The sequence below is a fragment of the Sphaerodactylus townsendi genome, linkage group LG08 (assembly GCF_021028975.2).
Source record: "Sphaerodactylus townsendi isolate TG3544 linkage group LG08, MPM_Stown_v2.3, whole genome shotgun sequence".
NCBI classification, from domain to species: domain Eukaryota; kingdom Metazoa; phylum Chordata; class Lepidosauria; order Squamata; family Sphaerodactylidae; genus Sphaerodactylus; species Sphaerodactylus townsendi.
The window spans coordinates 50,376,609-50,402,273 of record NC_059432.1 but is presented as its reverse complement, the minus strand read 5'-3'; the positions used below and the strand labels follow the sequence as shown (position 1 = coordinate 50,402,273).

At 40.4% G+C, this 25,665-nt stretch overlaps 2 protein-coding genes across 2 annotated transcripts in view; one reads left to right on the top strand and one right to left on the bottom strand.

Moving 5' to 3' along the window:
• Positions 1 to 9,995, bottom strand: part of EIF3A (eukaryotic translation initiation factor 3 subunit A) — a 30,734-nt gene extending 20,739 nt beyond the window's left edge. The window contains exons 1-6 of the mRNA XM_048506198.1: positions 9,841 to 9,995; positions 5,049 to 5,239; positions 4,407 to 4,543; positions 2,549 to 2,712; positions 1,980 to 2,179; positions 1,510 to 1,718 (exon numbers count right to left, since the gene is read on the bottom strand). Of these exons, the coding sequence (XP_048362155.1) occupies positions 1,510 to 1,718; positions 1,980 to 2,179; positions 2,549 to 2,712; positions 4,407 to 4,543; positions 5,049 to 5,239; positions 9,841 to 9,889 (950 nt within the window). The 5' untranslated portion in view covers positions 9,890 to 9,995. The remainder of the gene's footprint in view (positions 1 to 1,509; positions 1,719 to 1,979; positions 2,180 to 2,548; positions 2,713 to 4,406; positions 4,544 to 5,048; positions 5,240 to 9,840) is intronic.
• Positions 9,996 to 13,070: 3,075 nt separating this feature from the next.
• DENND10 (DENN domain containing 10) lies at positions 13,071 to 24,543 on the top strand. The gene is made up of 9 exons (XM_048505532.1): positions 13,071 to 13,149; positions 14,031 to 14,227; positions 14,796 to 14,875; positions 15,883 to 16,031; positions 17,399 to 17,510; positions 17,698 to 17,798; positions 20,278 to 20,385; positions 21,816 to 21,910; positions 23,098 to 24,543. Exons 1-9 carry the CDS (start codon positions 13,104 to 13,106, stop codon positions 23,272 to 23,274), a joined length of 1,065 nt encoding a protein of 354 aa, XP_048361489.1. The 5' UTR covers positions 13,071 to 13,103; the 3' UTR covers positions 23,275 to 24,543.
• Positions 24,544 to 25,665: the final 1,122 nt, after the last annotated feature.

The following is a 25,665-nucleotide window of genomic DNA, read 5'->3' as shown; positions in this document are numbered from 1 at the left end:
CTAAAATCTAGGTATACTATATCAACAGCATTCCCTTTGTCTACCAAGTGTGTCACTTTATCAAAAAAGAGATGAGATTACTCCAGCATGATTTGGTTTTGAGAAACCCTTGTTAACTTTTAGTGATCATACTGTTCCCTTCTAAGTGCTTAATACTGTCTGATTATCTGCTCCAGAATCTTTCCTGGTACTGATATCAGGCTGACTGGACAGACATTGTTTGGGTCCTCTTTTTTCCACTTTTTGAAGATGTGAATAACATTAGCCCTCCCCAGCCCACTGGGACATCTCCTGTTCTCCAGGAGTTCTCAAAGAATACTTCTGCCCATTCTTTTAATACCCTGGGATGTAGCTTATCAGGGCCTGGAGATTTGAAATAATTTAAGGTATCCAGATATTCCTGCACTACCTCTTTATTTATTCTGTGCTGAATTTCCCCTACAGAATCTTCTGTTCCATTTTCCCCTGGATGAGAACTGTTTTATTTTTGAGAAAAACCGAGGCAAAGAAGATGTTAAGTAGGTTCTGTCTTTTCTCCATCCCGTTAGCATTTTGCCATTTTCTCCATTCAGTGACTCTATCCTACCTTTTCTTACCCTTTTTCTACAGACATACCCAAAAAAGTATTTTTTGTTGTTTTCAACCTCTCTGGCAAGCCTGAGCTCACTGTGAACTTTAGCTTTTCTGACTTTCTCCCTACATGTCCTCACTATTTGTTTGAATTACTCTTTGGTGATTTCTCCCCTTTTCCATTTCTTATACATGTCCTTTTTAAATCTTAGCTCAGCTGAAAGTTCTTTAGACATCCGTCCTGGTTTCCTTAGAACACCTCCTATTTTTCCACCTCACTGGAATAGTTTCAAATTGTGCCTTCAAGATCTCACTTTTAAGAAATTCATCAATCATGCACTCCCTTCTGTCTTAGTATTTTGAACTACTGGTTCACACCCAGTGGTTTCCTAAGCTTACTGAAGTCTGCTTTCTTAAACTCTAGGATGTAGGTCTGACTACACTTAGTATCCCCTTTTCATTGTATAACAAACTCCAGGACAGCATGATCACTCCCACCTAAGGATCCTACCACTTCCACTCCACTAATCAGGTCATCATTACTGGTGAGAAGTAGATCTAAAATAGTGTGTCTGCCTATTGGATCTACGCAATTGCTTTTAGGATTGACCTGCAAGCCTCCTCATCATTCGAGATGCCAAACTTAAAAAGATGTTTAGAAATTTAGAATGATTTCAATATACAGTAACATCAGAACATGCTGTCCAGTCACAGCAGATTCACAGTGACCCCAATCATGGGGTGTTCAAGGCACAAGGTGAGCAGAGATGGTTTCCCATTGCCTTCTTCTGCATAGCAACCAGAGTCTTTGTTGTTGATCTCCCATCAAAGTACTGACCATGACCAAGCTTACTTAGCCAAACTGGGATATTTGGGCTGTTCATACTATAACATGGGTACTATTATAAATAACAACCCCACACACAAACATTTGCCCACCTCTGCATTTCCTCCTGCGTAAGATTCTTTCGCATTTCCCTTGAGAGATGGTAAAGACGATGAAGTGTGGAAGCATGAAAAAGTGCATTTCCTGATTTCCAGAATACAGTAGAAACTTTGTGGTAATAATTTGCCATCAGTTGCGGCTTGGGAGGTTTTTTGGACAAGGAGAAGAGTCCATGTATATCCTCCACTGCTTTGAAGGCTTCCTGAAAGGGGGGGAAATTGCTTGACAGTTGGAGTGGTGGTTGGAGAAGGCAAAAAATGACATGATGCAAGTTTACTAACATCTAAGCATGCTTATTTGTAAATTCCTATAAATAATCTTATATTAAACTGTGTTTAGGGTTATGCTATAAAATGAACTCACTTGCAAAGTTCTCTTAGTTACTGGGTCTTATAAAGCATGAAAACAGACTTTACAGTTAACAAGACACAAGGAAATATATGTCATTGCCAAAAACACACACCTGCCACAGTTCCATGCTGATAGCACTGTCCAGCTGTACAAGCCTGGTTTCCAAGTGCATTGACTGACTTTCAGGATTATTGAGATTGATGGCTGTACTTTGATTGTGATGTCGCTGAATCTGACCCAAATGCATTCTCAGATTGTCACAGAGTTTGCGAAATTCAGCCTTACGAGTATACTGCAAACAGAACTTGAAAGCTGCAAGAATTAATTATTCCAAATATTAAATACTTTAACAGCTGAAACAATAGTATGACATACTGAAAAAAGCAAGTATCATTTCTCAAAACATCTTGTTTTTAAAAAAACTTGCACTATTTTTGAAATAGTAGAGAAAAGGCATGCATTATTATAATTTAAAAATTAGAATTAAATTTTAATTTTGAAAAATTCCTAAAATAATAAGGTTTTGATTTTTTTAAAGTTTTGGTTCACCCATCACCTGATCAATTACTTTTATATATGTGTCTGTGTATAAAATAATTAAGCAATAGTTCCAAGAGCCAAATCTTTTAAACCCCCACTTTTAAAAAGGCTGCATAAGTTTCACAGTAATTCCAATTTTACCTTGCTGTGCAATATCATGGTAGAGGCGCTCCACTCTAGAATTGTTTCTAAGAAGATCCAGGCATTGCCTGTATGACTCCCATAGAAATTTAACCCAAGGTGTCAGAAGTAGCCGATCAGTACGATCTTGAGTGTCTTCCCCACTTACAGCACTTAGGAGAACACTAGTTAAGGAATAAAAAGAATATCTTAAGCCATAAAATCAATTGTTTTTGCTTCCAAATATGTGCATAAAGTACCACAACGCAGTACACTACATCATATTGCTATTGTATATCCCAGATCGAAGAACAGTACACTCCTTCTATCTGGGATGGTCGTCCTCTTCCACCAAGCGAGCAGCTTTACGAGAGACACACATGGAGCGGTGAGGGAGGTGGGGGACACCTGCCTAGCCAGCCAGATCAACCAAATCAATCCTGGTGATCAATGGGGTGACAGAAGTTGCAGCTAGATCACCCTAACATCCTTTAAATTTCTTGGTATGACATTTCATGGCCATCTGAAAGCCAGCCTCACAACAGCACACCATACGATGGGAGCCTTATTGAAATTTTTCCATACTAAAGGGGAACAATTTATAGCCCCAGCTTTCAAAGCATTCCAGGGCAAAATTATCCCTCAGCTCCTGTATGGTGAGGAGGTTTGGGGATGGAAGAGGATGATCCTGGATAAGCTGGATATAATTTAAAATATCTTTAGAAGGAAAATTCTTGATCTCCCACATGAAATACCTGCCATCCACTGAAGAACAGAAGTAGGTTTACCATCAATCTGTATGAGGGCGTATCTAAGACTATCAAAATATTGTATTCAGTGGAAAATATTTTGGATACTCACTTAGTCAAGTATGGATTTTGGTTTTATGGGGAAAGGAACCAATAGGTTCACTTGCTGATACCCATATTCCAAACATATCATTACCTTCTACTGAATTGTTAAAAAAATGGGATTCCAAAAATATTTGTAAATGGCTGAGAAGGATGCATCAAATTTCTCAATGTGGTAAACACAACTTAAAATAAATGTTCTCCTGTTATTTAACAAACCTCATAAATGCTGCTCTAAGGAAAGCCTTTACAAGTATAAGATTTCAAACAATGCCCTCTGCATTTCTACAGGGGAGATTTAAAAAGTACCTATGGAACTGAGGTTTTGCCCATGATGTTCTAAAAGATCAAAGACATTATTCATTATATCATATGCTGCCTGATGTATGACAATATATGTGAGATTGTTTCCAGATGTGGCAAATTTTCATGGTACTGATGAGGATCGAATTCAGTTTCTTCTGGTAGATGCTACTCCTTCAATTACTTTTAAAGTTGCTATTTTTGCCTTTTTATCTCTTGCTATAAGAAATTTGTTACTTAAACATTTTAGAGAACTTTTAGGATAACCTATCTCAGATGAGATTTTAGTCATGTTCAGTTCATGGTTTATTATTTTAGTGCTTTATTTGATATCCAACAGGTTTTGAGTATTGTTACAATCTATACTGTCGTTGTATTATTATTCCATCGAACTTTATGCTATGCTGCATGTTGTTTGTTATCTGCTGCCGTACGGTGCTTGTTGTTACTGCCTTTGGCACAACCCTAAATAAATTCATTTATACAGACAGCATATTTTGAAAGTTTCTTTCAGAGTTATGGAGATATAACAATAGCTTCAGGTAGGCCTGTTATGGACTTCACAGCAAATGGTATAGATTTAGAATGTTGGAATTGGTTCTGGTTAATGTTTTCATTTTGTGGAACCTCAGCATACAACTCAGCTAGCCAACCTTCTTCCCGAACAAGCACATTATTTCTTAAAGTTAAAAATAATCCCCATACCAAAAAACACAGATTCCTACCTCTCTGGAGTCTGAATATTATCTAAATCTTCTATATCCAGCACCATCTGCTGAGATTCTTCTTTGGCAGCTTCAGTTTTTTCTTCTGCTAGTTTTAAATAGGCTCGAACTACATCTTCCAAGGATTTGATGTTCACCTATAACAGAATTGGAACAATTAAGAAGGAGGAGGAGGAGTTGGATTTATAGGAGGAGTTGGATTTATATCCCCCCTTTCTCTCCTATAGGAGACTCAAAGGGGCTTATAAGAGGAGTTGGATTTATATCCCCCCTTTCTCTCCTATAGGAGACTCAAAAGGGCTTACAAACTCCTTTCCCTTCCCCCCTCACAACAAACACCCTGTGAGGTAGGTGGGTTTGCCTAGACATGAGAGTCAGTATTTTAACTGGGAAACTCAAAATGTAGTAGTAAAAAGTAGTGATAGATCTGAACACAAATACATCACTGTTTCTATAATTCAGATATACTAAGAAACCAATTGATATTAAAAATCAATTGCTGAACATGTCTGATCAACCTGAGGCGTTTTACAGACAAATCTCATATACAGTTAAGGACCATCATGAACATTTTTCTACTGCTTCTACAAATATTGATCTTATTAACCTCCTGTTGTTAACAGAACTTTTGAAGTCCTCTACCTGTTGGCAGATATTCTTGTACTGATATAACCCTTCTTTTGCCAGATGGCTCTTGCGGAGGTCCACACAGAGTTCTAGGTACTTCAGCATAATCGGCTCGTGGATCTTTTGCCATGTTCGGTGTTTTTTACTTTTCATAACATCATAGAGAACATCAAGGGCAGGTTGCTTCTTCCCAACCTCAAGAAATTCTGGAGGAGAAAAAAACTGATTAAAGAGAGTTCTAAATATTTTAATTATTATTCATTTACTTAATTTATGCCCCACTCTAATTAGGACCAAGAATGCCATATAACATTCTTCCCCTCTATGACATAGATTAGAACAAGTATCTACTTTAAACTGAAAATGCATTATAATTGGGAGGGGTGCTATGATCAAATTGAGGCCACTCACCTAGTTGTAAGTGGAAAGCAAGAGACACCTTCAGATAGCCAGATGAGAAAACTTTTCTAAACTACAATTTATTCTTTGAAGGATATTAGTAGGTCACAAACTTTTTCAAACTTGCACAAAAACTCGCAAGGCTGCAAAAAAACACCATAGCATTCCAAATTCTCTATGACGTGGACAAACAACCATTCCCTGGTCCAGTGACCCTTCTCCCACTCCTTTTAGCTCCTGCTCATAGGTGCTCCTTCTACTGGAGTTGTGTTCTGAGCTACACTGTGTCCTGCTTTGCAACCTCAAAGCATAAATGAGGGTTAAACAGACTAACATTGAATATAGTTTAACATTTAGCTACCAGGAGGGTACGATTTTCCCCATGAACAGGATTTTGTGGGGCGTTTGATGTTTGGGTGGGAGAAGGCAGGAAAATTGACACTCCACTGGGTAGAAATTCTTGCATGTATGGAAACTCCAGTCGGCATCCAAGCCATCTGGAGGATTATTTCAAACCTGAAGCATGTGAATATATGGACAGTTGGGAAGCCATTCTGTAAGAGAATGATTCTTCAGAACTACGTATTCCCTATTAAGAAAGTCATCCTTTGGGGGGGGGGGGGGGGGTGCAGTCAGCCACACTGAGATGTCTTTCTTTCCACAATACCCATTTTTGTGGTAAACCATCATTTGAAGCCTCATTTCAGACTAATCATTTCAAACATTAGAAACATCATCATTTCTATACATTTCAAACTGCTAGACAGAACACGATTGAATTAAAAACTGAGGAATAGAATTTTCTTAGTCTGGCGGAGCTTAAAGAAACTAAGAGTTACAATCAAAGAAACATAAAGCAACTATTGTGAAAGTGTTAAGTTTTTAGGAAGATTTGGCCAAATTTGCAATACGGCTGATGCATCCTGAGCAAGGAAATTTATTTCTTGCTGTCTTAGCAGGGTTTTTTAAAATCACTGAAGTGCTACAGATTATTTCCGTCTCGTGTGAACATATGCTCACTGTCAAAGCCAGTGTTACATTCAGTAGCTCAGCAGCCAATGGAATCTCCAAGTGCCCCTCAGAAACAATCCATATAATTTAATTTGCATCTTATAAAACAGAACAGGCAGAAAGAACAAAGGGTATATGTCTTCTCTCAACATCTTGCGCTGTTAATTTCAGTGCCCAAGAAGATTCAGAGATCTAGACTTAAATACAGTCTCTGACTCTAGCTATGTCTTCTTGTTCTTGAAAAACCTGCTAGTCTTTCTTAACTTGTATAGCAACTTTACTTGGAAGGAAATTAAAACACACATCTTACTGATTCAAATGTAAGTTTTCCCTGCATTTGGGATTTTGTACAAAAGACAGTAATATTTAGGAGTCATTTATAAAACATTAGTTATTTCATATAAAAGAAAACTGTCAAAAATGTGAAAGTACAGCACTATCAACAATTTATACACCGTCTAAGACAGGGGTAGGGAACCTGCGGCTCTCCAGATGTTCAGGAACTACAATTCCCATCAGCCTCTGTCAGCATGGCCAATTGGCCATGCTGACAGAGGCTGATGGGAATTGTAGTTCCTGAACATCTGGAGAGCCGCAGGTTCTGGGGGGGGGGGGGGTGGGGGGGGGGGGGGGTGGGGGGGGGGGGGGGTGGGGGGGGGGGGGGGTGGGGGGGGGGGGGGGTGGGGGGGGGGGGGGGTGGGGGGGGGGGGGGGTGGGGGGGGGGGGGGGTGGGGGGGGGGGGGGGTGGGGGGGGGGGGGGGTGGGGGGGGGGGGGGGTGGGGGGGGGGGGGGGTGGGGGGGGGGGGGGGTGGGGGGGGGGGGGGGTGGGGGGGGGGGGGGGTGGGGGGGGGGGGGGGTGGGGGGGGGGGGGGGTGGGGGGGGGGGGGGGTGGGGGGGGGGGGGGGTGGGGGGGGGGGGGGGTGGGGGGGGGGGGGGGTGGGGGGGGGGGGGGGTGGGGGGGGGGGGGGGTGGGGGGGGGGGGGGGTGGGGGGGGGGGGGGGTGAACCTGCGGCTCTCCAGATGTTCAGGAACTACAATTCCCATCAGCCTCTGTCAGCATGGCCAATTGGCCATGCTGGTAGGGGCTGATGGGAATTGTAGTTCCTGAACATCTGGAGAGCCGCAGGTTCCCTACCCCTAAGACTTCCATATCCACTCTTCTTACACACTTCACTTTACTTTCATTACTATTACTTATTTTGTTAAGTGTATTTCTAAACTTTCTGGAAGTATTAATACACAATGTACAACTTATAACTTAATAGTAAGCTTTTTTTTAGGTTTCTGTGGGCCGGGGGAAATTCCAAATATTGACTGCAACCTTTTCCCTCTACTCCGTTTTTTATATTACCACAGTAACAGAGAGGTGCCACTGCAATTCAGTAGCAATACGAAAAACTCCAGTTCAAGTGAAGGGGTCCATAACCACCTAACCATGCTAGTAGTGCCCCAATTTTCATGAAATAAAAGGCTGGCGATGTTTAGAAACTGCAATGTGAGGCCCTTACATGGAACTATGATAAAAATTCACACTGCAGTAGCAAAATATAAGCAGACCCAAGCCCTGTCCAGAGCTTTTTAAAGGATTCCTAAATCACAATGTTTGTTGCTGCTATTTTCCATGCCTTTGGAAGTGCAAGATGGAACATGTGCCAGTGGTCTTCACAGACATATCCTCCAGTTGGTAATTCTTGCTGCTGGGAAAGGTATCTCTTGCTATGCTGCTTCCAGTAGAGGGCTTTCAGGGCAGCATAAGGAGTAAGCAAAAGGTGAAAAAAAAACCCTGCCACCTGGAAAGTCCTCCATAGGGCTCAACGGGGTTATGCCACCCAAAAGTTCAAGGCCCCTAGGTCAGCGTTCTTGGCTTGAAAGCCTGGGTAAAAGCTGACTAACGAAGTACTGAAATTAGATTCCAAATCAACTTTAAGATCAAGGTCCTAGGTACCTAACATTTGTTATTTTTAATTGTTTTGAGCAGATTGTCATGTTAACCCATTAGTAGACTAAGTCCAGGGTCACCTTGGAGACTTACAAAATTTTTCTCAGTTCCCTCTGTGATACACCTCTGAAGATGCCAGCCACAGATGCAGGCGAAACGTTAGGAACAAGATTCACCAGACCATGGCCACACAGCCCAGAAAACCCACCAGAACCAGATTCTAGATGAATTATTCCCACAGAAAATGTCTTTAATTTCTTCTGCTTATGACTTCCACCAGTACAAAATTATATATTAACTGTATGATTATAGCCTACTTTAAACTACACTGTGTACATATATTTGGTGGGAAAGTATTTAAGATACATATTTAAAGCTTGTTCCTACCAGCAATTAGGTTTCACCGAACTAGCTTTAATGCATGCATCTTATGTTGCTGGTATTTTGCTGCACATAGTAAAACAGGATCTTAAATTGAAGTAAGGAAAATGAGTCAGGTCTAACAGCTGGGAGCTTACTAAATACTAGGCTATCACCGCTAAATTCGACTAAAGTTCTTAAGGAAATACAGCTTAACTTCCCAATTGCAGGAGGAAAGTGACATCCTCTGATAAGCTTCGATGTTCGATAAGATATCCTTTGATAAGCTGATAAGTCTAAACGACTGCCCCTTTAAAATGTATCACAGGCAGTTGCCAAACAATAACTGTTTACTAAACTATACTATAGAAAGTACAAACAATTCATAATTTTCTTCTTCCCCATTCTCATCTACTGTTTTGTATCCCTCATGGAAAACACATCCAATCCCACTCAATGCTGCCTACTACTTGACTGACACCTAGCAGTTTAAAAAATATTACTTAAGTGAAGGATGTAATGGGTTCAACAGCAAAAAGAAAAAGCTGTGTGATCAGAAATCTAAAAGGGGGGGGGTGCAAATAACTTAAAAAACTTGGGGTCGGGAAAAAGTAGACTTTTCGACAGGAAACGTACAACAGTAACAAGACGCATCGAAGACTAACGCTGCAGACTTTTTTTTAAATTGTGGCAGATGTCTACAGGCGAAGTACGGTTGTGCTGTTCACCGACTTCCAGCGCCAGTCGGCCGCCGGCAGGTCCTGAATAGGAGGCAAGGCCTGCCTGTTGCCCGTGTTGAGTTGGATATTTCACATCCATCCTGGCGTGCAATTTCCAACTGAACACGGGCAAAGGCAAGCCTTGCCTCCTATTCAGGACTTGCCAGTGGCCGACTGGCGGTTTACCCCGTCAGACCTGTTTTCCCCTCTCCGCCAAGAAGAACTGGGGCAGAAGGGGAGGCGTTGCACTCATGGGCGCGCGGAAGGAACAAGCGAGCCTAGGCCTCGGCCTCCATTAACTCATCCTAAGGCTCAGGCGGGCGGGACTTCGAGGCGGCCTTCGCCAGGATGCCGGCGGTCGACAGAGACCCGCACTCACCGTTCGCCCGCTTCAGGGCGTTCTCGGGCCGCTGGAAATAGACCGGCATGATGGCGGCAGCTACTCCTCACGCGGCAGCCAGACCCCAAGGAGCGCCCAGCCAGGCAGCAGCGAGGCCGGAAAGGGAGGAGGTCACGTGGTCCTTACGCATAAACGTATGCGGAAGCGAGGCGGTTTTCCCCGGTTCGCCTCGTCGCTTGGAAGGGCGCATGCGCGGACTCCCCCACCCGTTCGATGTTGCTCTTTGACCTTCCTGTAATAATTCGCGTTGTTTGAGTTCGAGCCCGCTATTGCTCCTGAAGTAATATTGTCGTGGAAGTTATTAATTTATCCTTTGTTTTGTTTATTGAGGTTTTCTGTGGGTTTGGAGATCAGAATATTTTTAAAATATTAGTTTTCTCATTAAGTAACTACGACGAAGTAATGAGTCCTGTTATTATGTAAAGTATGAATTGTATTGAAATTACACTTTAAATGTCTTTAAGCAACATAGAACTTGTGGTCTTGATGTGTGTGTTTTAACTTACCCCCCACTCCAACCATCTTTGCACATAACACTGGAAAATAACCTTTTGTTTTCATATGTTATATGTTATGCAAGTGTAAACGTTGACAGAATTCCTTGTAGTACAGCCTGCTATTGGTTTAAGTAATGTACCGTTCCTAGAAACATTGAGAACCAGCATGGTGTTAGATTGTTTCTGCTCATGCAATGGAAACCGATCACTGGTACTTACCCATGAAGGGTCCTTCTCCTTTGAGCAGAAGATGACATCTGGGTGTTTTCCACTGACCAATCAGAGGAGGCAGGAATAAATCCTCCACTCAAAGGGATAATTGCTGCTTCACCTTGTACCGGTCACACACACTCAACTCTGACCCTGACAAGTATTTGGATGGAAGATGTCCAAAGAATACTAGGGGTGGATTTGGAGGCAGACAGTGGCAAACCATCTCCAAAGGTCACTTGCCTTGAAAATCCTATGAGTTACCATAAGTCATCTGTAACTTGGGGTAAAAAAAAAATATATGTGCATGAGACTACTGAATACATTTATAATACGACTTTTGTCTAGCTTGGGCTTAAATGCAATTTAGGCAGGACGTCTCCCAACCCAGAACTGATGAGACAGGCTAATTTAGATGTAATAAGGTTACTTCATCATGGGGCATCTAATCTAATCACGTGATTCCAACAAAAATTTCAACACTCACCAAACAATTCTCCCCAGGATTCTTCAGTATCAACCTTGACCAAAGTGTTTTCTGGTATTAATTTGCTTCTTGAATTTTGGAGATAAAATTCCAATAATCTTTAATGAAGCAGATAAAAACAAAACAGAAAGCTCTGAGTTGACTAACAAAGCACTGAGCTCAATGCCAGATAGGCATACCACAGTTATGCACCCATAGCATGGCTACAGACATAGACACCAATTTTCTGTGCTGGGAAATTTCTTCCAGTGACCATGCAGGGTGCAGAACCTCCCCATAGTTTGGAAAATGATGCCACAGACCCGCTAGTCTCAAAATTGCAAAATGCCTGCAAGCTGAAAAAGGATGGGAACCCCTGTAAGTGCACTATAGATATATTTCTGTGCATAGGGGAAAAACATTTTGAATTGGAAAATGGGACTCTTCTGCTTTCTAGGGATTATGGAAGGAGTGAACAATTTGGAAATTCTCACTACTGCTCCCAAAATTTCTTCATCCAGCATTTTGTAATCTCTGTAACTTCAGCAGCCCGTGTCTTCTGTTCCTTTAACTGAAACTGGATCATTTTCAGCCCTCATCAGGTCAGCCTCATGAAAGTTTTTCCCTCCTTTTGTTAATTTATCATTTATAATAATTAACAGCAAGTGAAGTAGAAGAAGAAGAGTTGGATTTATATTCCCCCTTTCTCTCCTGCAAGGAGACTCAAAGGGGCTTACAAATCATTTCCCTTCCCCCCTCACAACAAACACCCTGTGAGGTAAGTGGGGCTGAGAGAGCTCAGAAGAACTATGACTAGCCCAAGGTCACCCAGCTGGCATGTGTTGGAGTGTACAGGCTAATCTGAATTCCCCAGACAAGCCTCCAAAACTCAAGCGGCAGAGCAAGGAATCAAAACCAGTTCCTCCAGATTAGAGTATGCCTGCTCTTAACCACTACACCACTGCTGTGGTGTGATTTTTGATCATCCTTGTAAGCTAATGCCTTTTATTCAACACCAGAAACAGAAACTAGACAGGCTTTAAAATACTCCAGAATTCTTCAGTCTTTTGTGAGCAAAATTGTTGCTTCTTCACATAAGACCAAAGGTGCAACCTGACACTACCTCCCCATCCCACACTATTTTCTCTGTTCACGCAGGCTGCTTGCGAAGTCTTTAAGATCATATCTGAAAAAGTTAGCGGTGACATGTAAACTCATATTGAAATAAATGTTGTTAGTCTTAAGATGTCTTAAATGTTGTTAATCTTACGATGCCTTTTATTTTATTTTGCCCTTTGCAATCATTTGAGATCATGGCTTGAAATCATTTTGCTCTAAGTTTTAGTCAACTTGTTTTACATCACGTGTGATGAAACGTTATGGAACTACTATAACTATGTGTACTATGTTTTGTTATTTTAGCTGCTCTTAATAAAAGCTAGTACATGGTTTTTGTTATTCAGTTTTGCTTTGCATTTAGTGGTTACCAGCAACTTTTTTCTATTTATGGACTAAACATCTGATTAGTGTTAAAAATGGAGGTCTACAATAACCGTGTTGAGTGTTATTCTCTTACTGCAGTATACTGAAGCCATATGTACAACCATTCTGTATTATCAGGCAAGAGTGTTATTAAAGTGGAACATAAAGCAACTATTAAGCTCTTCAAAACCTGCATATTCTTTGTTGATAGAAGAGAATATTAAAGGCATGGGTCTCCACTACCCAATACGCACGTCACTCAAGCACACAGAACAAATTCGCAGGTTGTACGGATATTGCAAATGCATTCATTTTGTATGCATCTACTTGGCCTCGCAACACGCATCATACCAAATACCTCGGGCTGCAGCAAACGTAAAGCTAATTAGAAACTGCCACGTCTTAAGACAAGCCCGGCGCTCTACATGCGTGTTTATCATACTGAACAGTACAATTTGCAACACCCAAATCCCGCCGGAAGACAGAGGGCGACTGTGGCTGCCGCCTTTCTATCTACGGGGCCAGGCAGGCCTGGAGGAAGCGGGCGGGTCTAAGCAGAGGGCCGGGCTCTGGCTGGGAGGAGAAAGATGGCAGAGAGCGAGGCTCAGCTGCTCTTGGGTGTGGGGCTGATTGGTAAGAAGAAGCACGTCTCTGTCCTCTGCTTTACTTTGCAGGCGAGTGGACAGGAGGAGGCGGACTTGCACCTTCCTTCCCTTGCCCCTCAATAGCCCGTTGCAAGATAATGGGTCATAGACGGTGTGTAGATGTAGCAACTGGGAGAGGGGGTAGTTTCCTGTTCCCTATTCTTTCGTTTAGGACGAGGAATGCCTTCCTTTTTGTCTGGCTAGGCTGCCCTAAATGCTTTGCTTTTGGGATTGCTGGCAATGCAAACAAATGGGTAGCTCAGTCTGTAGTTATGGATGAAGGGTATAGCAAAGGTTGTGGAAAGGCAGCTACTGAATACAGGGTGTAACGGTTCTTTTACATGGACTATGCCTAAACCCACCATCCATCGTCTTACACTGCTCGTGGACCCCTGCCCAGCTATAAAAAGCCCTAAAATGGGGGTGCAGTTCTACCTCTAGCCTGGTCATTTTGATAGAAAAACCCAATATTATAAATATGTTGCTTTATCTGTACTGATATCCTCTCTGGCTTCTGAATATCAAAATCGTGGTGTATAGTTTCCCTTTAATCCCTATTTGTCTGATAGTGTTTCTTACAATAAGGATGGTAATCTGGAACTTTTAAAAATTCTTCTCCAGTATGTCTGGCCTGAGCATTATAAGTAATGCATTATACAGACTTTTATGTAAACAACTCACACATCTGTATATGTGGGCAAATATATGTATGTATACAATATGAGAGAAAATGACTTAACAAGTATGTGTAGAAGCTAACATGAGTTGACAGTGTGTGTGAAGTAAGCTTGTTAAAGAGATCTGATTAACCAATCAATTTACTTCCTTGCTGCTGTTGGCATTCTCACAGTGAACATCTTTCCACCATAGAAAAAGATACCAATGGAGATGCTCTGTGGGTCTGGTGCTACCCTTCTACAACAACTGAGTTAAGGGATCTGTTGTTGAGGAAATGCTGCCTTACAGATGAAAGCAAACAACTTCACACTTTTGTATTTGGTCAGTACAGACTGGCATGGTTTTACGTTACAACCATGGAAGTTCCAGATTCTTCAGCCTTGAAAAAGGTAGGAATGAAATCCCAAGAAATTATTTTGGTATGCCATCACTGGACACTGGTAATAATCTTTTTAATATGAGTGAGTAATGAGGTCACGTTTATATCCTGTGATGTTTGCATTTTTAAAAAAACCCTAGTTTTTACCACAAAGAATCTACATTGTTCATGTATTTGAATATGTGATTAATGTTGCTGAAATACAGTTTTAATTATTAAAACTTCCCTTTATAAAAGCAAGTTATATGGAAAATTGATTTAAACTGTATTTTCTTTGTATGTGTAGAACTACAGTCTTTCATCTTGTTTTGTACTTGGAAAAAGAAGACTTTTTGTGTAGTCATTTTTGAAAACTTCAATAAATTTTTGAATTATCCTTTTCCTGATTGTCTGGAAAATGACTCTTGTGTGTAGTAGATCATAAAAACATTGAACTTTCTGATTTTGATCACGACCAAATTCAATTTTGTCTCTACTGTTCTGTATCTGATGTAGTAAGAGGGCATTAATGCCATCTAGTGTTACACTGAAGTATTGTTTAGTAAAGACAGCTCTTTTTTTTACTATGTATTGGATAGGTAACACATTTTTCCATTGTCTTGACTACGAAAGACTTCAATCCAGAAAAATATGCAGCCTTCACTAGGATCCTCTGTAGGTATGTCTAACAGCTTTATTTCATACTAACATGGCAGTGTTTAGTTAACATATCAATTTTAACCTTTTGATTGTGAAATAAATTACAACTAGGGGGTCTGTGAGAAGTTTCTGGGAGGGATAATTAACAAGAATACATAAGAAGTGTAGACTTTTATGCATTTGCACAGAATGGGTAAAAACAGGCAAAATTCTATTGAGTTTTGTCAGACTGTTCCACATTCAAGTGAAGTAAACTCATGCACCTGGACTGAGTCCCTATTATAAAGTAAATACGGGGGTATGGATAAATTATAATGTTCTGTTCCTGAAAAGAGTCTTAAGGAATGCTGGAAGTTGAAAAGGTACAGCTGAGTCTGCAATTCTGCTCAGCACTTTAGTGACTGAGTGCTGCAGTGTTCAAAACAAAAATCCCCTGTGCATTCCAGGAATTAGACTGGGTTGGCAGCCTTATTCCCGAATACAGTAAACAAATTAACATGTTGTCTTCCTTTATGAAGTGAATCTTAGATTGATTTGGAATTCAGTCATATGCATTCTCAAGTGGTACAGCTCACACAGATTTACCATATCAGATCTAGGCTAAAACCAACGGTATCTATCTGTGGATGGGATGTAGGAAGTATCTGTTCCCTTTCATCTCTTTTTAAGTGGCATATTCAAATTAGTTCTATGGTCAGAACTTGAAAAAGAATCAGAAATAAACAGCAGAGTGATGAATCCAAATGTAATGTGCATTTTTGGACTGGAGAGCTTTCTAGAAAGCCTGCAGTCCTACAGTTTATCTTTAGACTTCATAGTTGTAACTGACTTGCAAAACAGGAAGTTTAATCATAATCATGAGTCAAGTGCAGACTGATATATGCTTGCACGCAAATCTTCAAATTCTTTGATTTAGGCATAACATAGTATATGTTGTATCAGTTGTCCTTGCAGTAACTTTTTTATCCTTTTGGAGGGCAGGGTTTGTGCACAGTTAAAAAGGTGGAGACTTGTTTTATTTTACAGAATATACCTGAAATATGGAAGTCCTGTAAAAATGATGGAGAGTTATATTTCTGTTCTTACAAAGGGAATCTGCCAGAGTGAAGAAAATGGCTCTTTCCTAAGCAAAGATTTTGATGTCAGAAAAGCTTATCTCGCAGGCTCAGTTAAAGGTGGGGTAACATTCTTCTGAAATTATCATTGCAATTTAACCCATCTGGTCTAAGCATTTTTTCTTGAAAATAAGTTCCATTTATTTCAGTACAATATATTTTCAAGTAAATATTGCAGCAGAAATGCCAATTGTATTGACATTGTGGACGTGACACATTACATGCACCACTGTAACTCTTTCTGAATATTCAGTATTTGAGTGATCAGCTTGTGAACCATAAGCATTTGAAGCTGTTTGCCTTGGTCTAAAGACCTCTCTCCAAAACCACCTCAACGCATACTATGTGTTCTCAAGTGTAGTAAAAATGTTGCTATCCAGTATTTGTGCAGAATGCTGGATTAAGGTCAGATACTCAAAGTCGTGGCTCTGCCTTGCCCCCTACCCTGAGAAATCCACAGCAACAAACCCCCACCCCATTAGGAATGCCTTGGCAATATCCCCATGCTGGCCCAGGTTGATGTCAGAATCCTGCACTGCCTGCCAGAAGCCCAGCAATGGCTGGAGGCATCAGACTGGCCAGCTGCAGAGATGGGATCAGAGTATGCATTCCCAAAGACACAGAGGCAATGGATCTTGCTTTCTGGATAATGCCATTTACTCTCTGTATTCTGGATAATCAAGCGTCTGTTAGCAAATCTTTTGCTGTAGAACCCATTTGATTTTTGAACCATGCCACTCTCTGACAATCAGCTGGCAGAGGCAGACATTTCACAGTTCTTAATACCATTGTTCTCTAGGACTATTTAGTAAGGTATCACTGAAACTGTAGCTGTGTTTCAAATTAGTTTTTTCAACTGATAGATTAGGATGCATCAGCCATACAGCCACGCTTAGAACTTGGGGAGTCTCTGTAATGACAGTTCAGCTAAGTTACACATATGGGCAAGACATGAAACTTAATATAAGAAAAGTAATTATTTAGCTAATGTGGATTATTAACAGGTTGAATCTGATAAAGAAACACAGAACATTTTTATAGTCTAAAAAGATAATGGACTGGATCCTGAGCTTGGTGCTTGTAAAACAGAATTTTCTCACCTTCCCCTTCAGCCTGCCATTCTCATTGAAGTCCTGCTGTGGTTGTATAGTGGGAGAGAAGAATCTACAGAAATCTCACTTGAGTGGCTCACAGAACAGGATACAATCCAGGATAAATACATGCTGTAATGTGAATGGTAGCCAAGATAAATTGTAGCCTTTTTGCCTCCAGAATACGTTTCCTTGTGACTGTGTGTTGATTATTCATTCTTGTGGTCATTTGAGTTATTTTACAGTTAATTAAAAAGTGTTATGTTCTTACTGGTTTTTACATAGCACTTGGCTGTCACGTTTTACTAAAATTACCTTCTCTTTTGTTGGTTCTAGATATAATATCTCAGTTTGGAATGGAAACAGTCATCCTCTATACTGCACTCATGTTAAAGAAAAGAATTGTTGTATATCACCCGCGAATAGAAGCTATTCAGGAATTTACAAGGTACAGTAGCAAATAAAATAAAGACTCAGATGTGTTTGTTTTCTTTTGAAAGCCTGCTGACTATGTCTGTGAGTTGTGCATATAGTATGTTCTTTTCATGAGTTGCAATCCAATCCTTTTAGTGTCATTCAGTACTTCAGAACAGTAATCAAAGCACTGTCTCTACTTTCACTTCTTTTCCTTTTAGGACGTTACCTGCGTTAGTATGGCATCGACAAGACTGGTCTGTCCTTCATTCATATGTACACCTAAATGATGATGAGCTGGAAGCACTGAAGATGTGTCCAGGTACTAGGGAATAATTTTTGTCATCCGTAGGACTCAGTTGCTGTATTCTTTTTGGTTTAATGGCATCACCGAGTCCCAAAACATAAACAGATGTGCATTTTTGTTATATTGACCTCTCAGTTGTTCTTTTCAAATATAGTTGGACCAAAAATCCCAGCTTCAAGTATATGCTAATGCAGGCGTCTGCAACCTGCAGCTCTCCAGATGTTCATGGACTATAAATCCCATCAGCCCCTGCCAGCATGGCCAATTGGCCATGCTGGTAGGGGCTGATGGGATTTGTAGTTCATGAACATCTGGAGAGCCGCAGGTTGCACACTCCTGTGCTAATGGAATCTGAACTTACTGAGGCTGAGAGGGAAAAAGTTCTTGTGGTCACAGTAGATCGCTCAGTTTAAAATGTCAATGCAGCATGGCACCGGAGGAAAAAAAGCAAACACCAAGATGAAGATTTATTAAGAAGGGGGTTGAAAATAAAATGGCCAATATCATAATGCCTCTGTATAGATTTATGGTGCAGCCTTATTTCACATACTGTGTGCAGTTCCGGTCACTGTATCTCAAAAAGGATATTGCAGAGCTGGAAAAAAATATAAAAGAGGGCAGCCAAGATGATCAGAGAGTTGGAGCACCTTCCCTATAAGGAAAGGCTGAAGAGTCTGGGACTGTTCAGTTTAGAAAAGGGATGACTTGCATGAGAAAAGGTGGGGAGGGAGCATGAGGAAGGTGTTAAAATTATGTAAGAGGCAGAGAAAGTTGACAAAGATAATAAAATTATGTAAGAGGCAGAGAAAGTTGACAAAGATAACTTTTTGTCCCTCCTCCAAAATACTAGAACTTGAGAGTATCCCGTGAAGCTGTTAGGCAGTAGAGATGGACAAAAGGAAATCCAACTTTGTACAAGTGCCAGAGGATTCAGTGTAAATGTGAAATTTTCTGCCAGAGGATGTAGTGATGGCCACAGGCATAGATGGCTTTAAAAGAGGATTAGAGAGAGATTCACGGAGGGTAGGTCTGTCCTAGCTATGGGGATTAAAAGGAACATCCAGGTTCAGAGGCAGTAAACCTCTAAATCCTAGTGCCAGGAGACAAACTCAAAGGAAGGTCTCAGCTTTGGTGCCCTGTTGTTGGACCTTCAGGGGAATTGGTGGGTCACTATATGAGACAGGATGCTGGATTAGATGGTCTGATTCAGCAGAGATCTTCTTATGTTTATTTTATTGGGCTTGCTATCCTGCCCTTTTCCAGCCAAAGCCGGGCTTAGGGCAGTTAACATACATTATAATAATACAGTATGAATTCCATAAAATATAGCCAGCAATTTTAAATATTAAAATTTTCATCCCCCATAATATTATACTTCTAAAGATGGTGACAGCAAAAATAAACCTTTCAGGATCCAATTTCAGGTCTGGAAAACAGCCTAAAAATTTCTCACCTGCCCACCAAACAAATTGAGCAGATAGGAGGGGGACAAGAGGAGGGGTAGGTGGGGAGGCCAGCAAGATAGAATAGAAGCACAGCTTCCTCAAACAAAGGCTCGGTGGAGCATCTCTGTTTTTCAGACCCTGTGGAACTGGGTAAGAACCTCTGAATCCTTGTGCCAGGAGTTCTTCTAGTTTGCTAGATTCCAAATTTTTAATCCCACAAATATTCATTGCTCAAAGGATTTTCCTTGTTCCTTCTTTCCCTTGATGCTGCATTATTCATTTAGACCAGGGGTAGGGAACCTGCGGCTCTCCAGATGTTCAGGAACTACAATTCCCATCAGCCCCTTTCAGCATGGCCAATTGGCCATGCTGAAAGGGGCTGATGGGAATTGTAGTTCCTGAACATCTGGAGAGCCGCAGGTTCCCTACCCCTGATTTAGACTGTTTCTGTGCTCTCCTCTTATAGCCTGCTTGAGGCAACATCTGTCTCACTGTAGTTCTGTAGTCTTTTGATTGATCCCAGTTCAGCATCTGAAAATTCCTGTTTGCTGTATTACATTATTTATCTTTCCATTCCTCGAAGAAGCTTGCTTTATTCTCACAAAAGATCACAGGTTAAGTTTAGAGAGAGCAACTGGGCCAGGATCACACAGCAAGATTGTTTCATGTCAAGTAGGGAGCTGATTCTGTTCAGGCTTACCCCTTAATCTCTGCCCAACATATAACATTATTGCACTGTATAACATTACCTTTCCCATTTTTAAAAAGTCATTTTTCCCTTTCAAGAACTGAAGAAAAACTCAAAATGTACCATAAGCCTGTATTTTATTTTGAAATTAAGTATCTTAATGGGTGTTCTATACCATTTGTGGTGTACATCATATGCTTCAGATGATGTTCTGTGAATGCCTTTTGACAGTAAATATCAATTAAGTCAGCAGGAAGTTAGTATCCTGCTTTAAGATAACTATAATGCAAACATGCATCTAATTAAATCACCCTATTAGAATTTTCTTGCTTAGTGATCATTATTAATCTTTGCTGATCAGGTTACATTGCTGGATTTATAGACTCGGAAGTCAGCAACAGGCTAGATCTCTATGATGTGTATGTGAATCTGGCCGAAAGTGAAATCACCATTTCGCAAAAAGCAAAAGGTTTGTTGCTTCTATTCTGTTCGTTAGTATTTTCCTGGAAGCGGATTCCCCATGAGTTTGGTACAATTTTCTGATTTTGAGAAATGTCCCACAATCTTGACTCCATGATTGTGATTAATTGTATCCTTTTCTTCTGAACTCAACTATTACACCTGCCTTTGTTGCCAAAAACTAACCTTGTTATCAAGGCCTGCCAAAGGAAATATACAGAAAAGGCCATAAAGAATTATGGTTTTAAGTACTAACGCAGAGCTTAATTCAGGATGCAGAGAACAGGATCAAAGTTGGGCAGTGACTCAGATTTCTAATTCATCTATTGCATCTGTAGCTTGTTCTTCTGTTGAATTGGCTCCTATTACATTTACATTGTAATATACAACAGGCATATGTGTGTGTGGCCAAGAAAGGAAGACACGGATATTTGCTCAGACTTCCAGCTTCATTTTGTTTCTTCGTTGCATTTTGAGCTGCTATCTGGCCAGTATATACCTACTCAGTATTTTTAAAGCCAGTAATAGACAGCCAACTGTAAATTTTCTGTCACAGAAACAACAAATGGAGTTCACCCTACCAAAGTGGATACAGTCAGGGAACTCTCCAGGCATGCACAAATACATTATTTTGTTAACTTACATGCACCCTTAGTCTTGCTAAGGACTGGGTATACTCATTGACTTTAGAATGTTGTGAGTCAAAGAGGTGGGAAAAGAGGGTGACAACGAAACTGGCCTGCTGCAGCCCCTAAAAGCTTTTACTAGTCTTGAACAGGAGATTTGGGTCAGTGACAAGGGGGAATTCTCCAGTGGTCCATTTTCTTCCACAATGGGCAGCACCTTGTTGAAGCCATTTGGTGAAATGCTCTTTCCATTTTCATCAACAATGAAAGAAGTTTCACTAAACCTGGCAATATCTACTGGAGCCCAGTAGAATCCTGAGATGCTGGCATTCAGAGGCTGATGGATTGATGGGGAGGAGGAAAGTGTCCAGTCTCATCCCTACTTTATAACTGATGAATATTGTGCGATGTGCCCACCCAGGGGTGAGGGCTTCCTTACTGGAAGTGTGCTCTAAAGGAAATGAAATGCACAGCACAGACAATCATCTGGTTACTCTTAAAGACCTGTGAACCACTGAAGTACCTAGAATCTAGATTATGAAGGAAATGTATAAAACATCAAATGCTAAAATGATGTAGTGAGAAGAATTCTGCTAGCCCATCTGTGTGTGATAATGACTAGATGCGGCAGATATATGATACGATAGCTGTAGTATAGATATAGTTGGAAGTCACAAGTGTGGTGATCAAAGGAGGTGACACACTTCTGACAGACCACATATAAATACAAAAATATAAATGATTTTTTTCATTTCTATTCACTGAGCTTGATAATGGGGTAAAATGAATGACAACAGCTCTCTTATCTCCCCAGAGGCAATGACAATGGGAAAACTGCACAAAGAAATTGGTCAGCTCATCGTTCAGTCTGCAGAAGACCCAGACAGATCAAATATTCAAGTTGTAAAGGTTAAGTTTCTTATGCCTGTACTGCATCAATCTTTATCATGGTATTGTTGTTTTGGTCTTTTCAAAGAGCAAGTACTGTGGCTTGACCTTGTCTTTGAGACTGGAGAACCACGTTTGTGAAAAACTATTATATTGCAAGAAGACAAATGAAGGGAAAAGCAATTGTACAATGTAATATGCCATTACATCATTCATTCACAGGCTCACTTTTAAAGTGAGATAGAGTATTTAGGCCTGCAACTTCCTGATCTTCTGGCTTTTCCACTATTCACATAAGTGGGTCAGAATTAGACTTGGACTATAATTTATGCAGCACTGTTCTGATGCATTCCTAAGAATATTTATGTGAAGTAACTCCCACAGAAATTAATGGATTTCTCACTGAACATGTCTAAGATTAGGCTGTTGATGCTTCTGTAGTCCTTGCCTATTTAATTTCTCTGTGAAGATGTTTCCCATTGCAGTGGTGAGAAGTCAAGGCTGACAGAGCATCTGGTTGTATTGCCTCGAAGTCGAAAGTGATTCAATTGAGCATCATGTTCTGAAACTTCCAAGTTATGCTACACAGTATTTTGAGTCATCTCATTGTGGCACATTACACAGAATATAAATTAAGGCTTTGAAATGGCAGGGCTTATTCCGTTATCGTAAAGTTGTTTGCTATTCTGATGGGCTTTTTGTAGACAATATTTGCACCTTCAGCTGTAGCACAGAGGAACAGACATAACTCTCCCCCACTTCCATGATACTAGACGAAGACGAAGGCTGAATGGTGTAATGATTGTGAGCTGAAGGCTGGAATGGATCGAAGAGCTGAAATTCAAGGTAGTGGAGGGAGAGCTCTACAGGCCCTTCAGCTCTTCAGTCAAGCAAAGACCATATTTCTGGATTGCCTGTCCACATGGACACAGACTATACAATAGAAGTGACACTAGCTTCTCCATCCGCTGGTGGTACAGAGTGCTTAAGAGATGAAACTGCTACACTGTCTTTTAGAATCTTTTGATATTTTGGTTAAGCAGCTCTCTATAAAAATAAATCTGCACCGTTGCTGGTCAGATACAAATAAAGAGGGGAAAAGGTTAACACTACTTCTAAAATCTGTGAGCCCGACCTCTTGTTGTATTATTTGTCATAAACTTATTTTGCTATCCTATATTCATATTTTAACTGGTTCTTCTTCTAAGGATATTTCTCTGAAGACAAAAGAGATCTTGACAAACCTGGCCTCGCTTACAGAAGTCTTACATGAGAATGAGAAACCATCACTGAACTATGAAGCACTGAAAAAGAAGCGATTTCCACCAGCAACTGAAAATTTTCTCTATCATCTGGCAGCTGCTGAACAAATGCTGAAGATATGATTTTTTTAAAAAAAGAAGTATCTAAGTATTAAGTTTCAAAAGGAAATTCTTCTTTCATAATCTGAATATTCTATACGTCTGTATGATCAGCAGAGGAAAAATATCTTCTTTGGATGTTTCAGCGGGAACTCATTGGAACTCAATGGGTGTAGGTCCTAGATTTCCTCCCCCCAACTTATGATTTTATATGAAATGGGGCAGATTTTTTTAAAAGAAAAAAAAGCCCTATTTACCCAGGACTGAAAAAGTAACAGCATGATTGTTTTGAGCTGAAAATGGTCATTGTGATTTAAGAGGGAAAAATATTTGGTAGTATACTGAAATCATAGTATAACAAACCGTGCTTCAAAAGTGACACAGAATTTGAAAGCTGTTACAATGATTAAGATAAAAGTTATTTATCTATTGGTAATTGTTTACATTCAGCTCTGAAGCTCTGGTCACAATTTTCAAGAAAGAGATAAGGGCAAGGTCAATTTTATGTGTGTGTATATGTATTAAAACTCAATGGCTGCTGCTTCTAAGGAAAATGAGCAACATCTGGCAGAAAAATGCATGGGAGGGAGAGCTTAATTATCCCAATGATTGCTTTTCTGAAGCAACATCCTATGGGTTTAATTTTCATGTATATCCCCTTGGACAAAAAATGCCTGGGATATTTAATTGAGGTATCTGTCCATGCACCAAGCTATTTTTCTGTTGAAAAGTAGCATTCTTAAGACTGCTGTTCTGTTGAAACAGCTTTTTAAGAACTGTAGACACATGTTGGTATGCACTATGTATTATGGCTCATAAATTCTTTGATTCAGAGAATACATATTGTAAACCAAGGATTTTGCAGGAACTCCAAAACTGCTGTTGGAGGCTCTGCACTAAGCACTTTGCTTTATTAAAAAAAAGTACATTTATTCCCCCTTAGTGTTCCTAAGGATACGCTGCAGCACACAAGAATCCCTGTATACTAGATTTTTTTAAAAAAAATCAGTAATTTCTACAACTCACACTTCGGAAATAACTATTCAATTTAACAGACATTGCTGTGTACTAGCCATATTAATTTGAGAATCCTTTTTATACCATGTTTAAGGAATCTGTGTTGTGTTTAGAAGATGGAAGGTAAAAAAGGAGAAATCAATAACTTTGTACAAATATCTAATGAATGCTAAGAAGGCTGTAAGCATGCGCACTGCTCCCCTATTTTCAGGGGTGTTTGTTCCATCTTTGTTCAGAAATGTTTCAGTGGAGATCTAAACATGTGTATCTCAAAAAGCCAATTTCTTACAGTTGTCTTATTTAACTTTTGTACTTCAGCTGTAGACTTAACCTTGTAAACCTGGCACTTCAGTGTGGATAGTCTTCCCATCTTCATCCCCTCGCACATCACAAATTCATGTTTGTTTGTTTTTTAAAAGGCAAATCTCAGGTCTGACTGTCAATTTTAAGGCTAGGTATATACAAAAAGCTGGTTTGCATGCTGTGCCTTGTTGATACCATCTATTTTAAGTCTAGTCACTCACCCCTAATGTGTGCATGGGTCATCAGTATGACAGGAATGTGAGACAGCAAGAGTAAGGCAATCTGTTAAGAGTTCCAGTAGAGGCTTGCCACCTGCAGTTCAGCCTCTTGATTCAGCCTTTGGTGGGGCGTGGAGCCAGCATGGTTAAGAGCCGATGGATTCTAATCTGGAGAACCAGGTTCCCCACTCCTCCACCTGAGTGGCAGAGGTTTATCTGGTGTTTCCTGCTGGGTGAGCTTGGGCTAGTCACAGTTCTTCGGAACTTTCACAGCCCCACCTACCTCACGAGGTGTATGTTGTAGAGAGAGGAAGGGAAAGGAGTTTGTAAGCCACCTTGAGTCTCCTTACAGGAGAAAAAGGTGGGGTATAAATCCAAACTCCTCCTTTTACAGAACATTGCCTCGTTCAGATGAAGTTTTGAAAGAGTTTTTTCCATCTTCCTTATAGCACCTGGAAGAGGGGGGCGGGGATTGGTCAAGCAACCTAGTCTACTATCTCTCCTAAGACTTGAGGCCAATGCCCCTAAAAAAAAAATGTGAGGGAAAGATTATCCGTTGCCCATCTTGCTGCTTTCACTAGATGACTGAGTTCTTAAGACATGAAGCCAATATTGAGATAAATGAGGCTTTGATACTGACAATTATTCTTTCTAGGCTATTTTCCCAGTGGAAGAGTTAACAGTTTTCAGGACTAGCTTCTTTAGCCTACCCCGTCCTTCTTGTTAACTATATGCTAAAACAGCATTTTTGTCCAGAGGTGCTTGGTCCTGGTCATTTTACCCACCTTATACTTATACAGGTGTGATTTTATTTTCCTGTTCCCATTAACATTCAACCATGCTGAATTTATTTTCACTAACTGTCCCTTGTTGCAGA

Coding starts and splice junctions, on each gene's coding strand:
- DENND10 (XM_048505532.1), top strand. CDS start 13,104: ATGGCAGAGAGCGAGGCTCAGCTGCTCTTGGGTGTGGGGCTGATTG. Junction 16,032..17,398: donor TCTCGCAGGCTCAGTTAAAG/GTGGGGTAACAT, acceptor TGTTGGTTCTAG/ATATAATATCTCAGTTTGGA. Junction 17,511..17,697: donor GCTATTCAGGAATTTACAAG/GTACAGTAGCAA, acceptor TTTTCCTTTTAG/GACGTTACCTGCGTTAGTAT.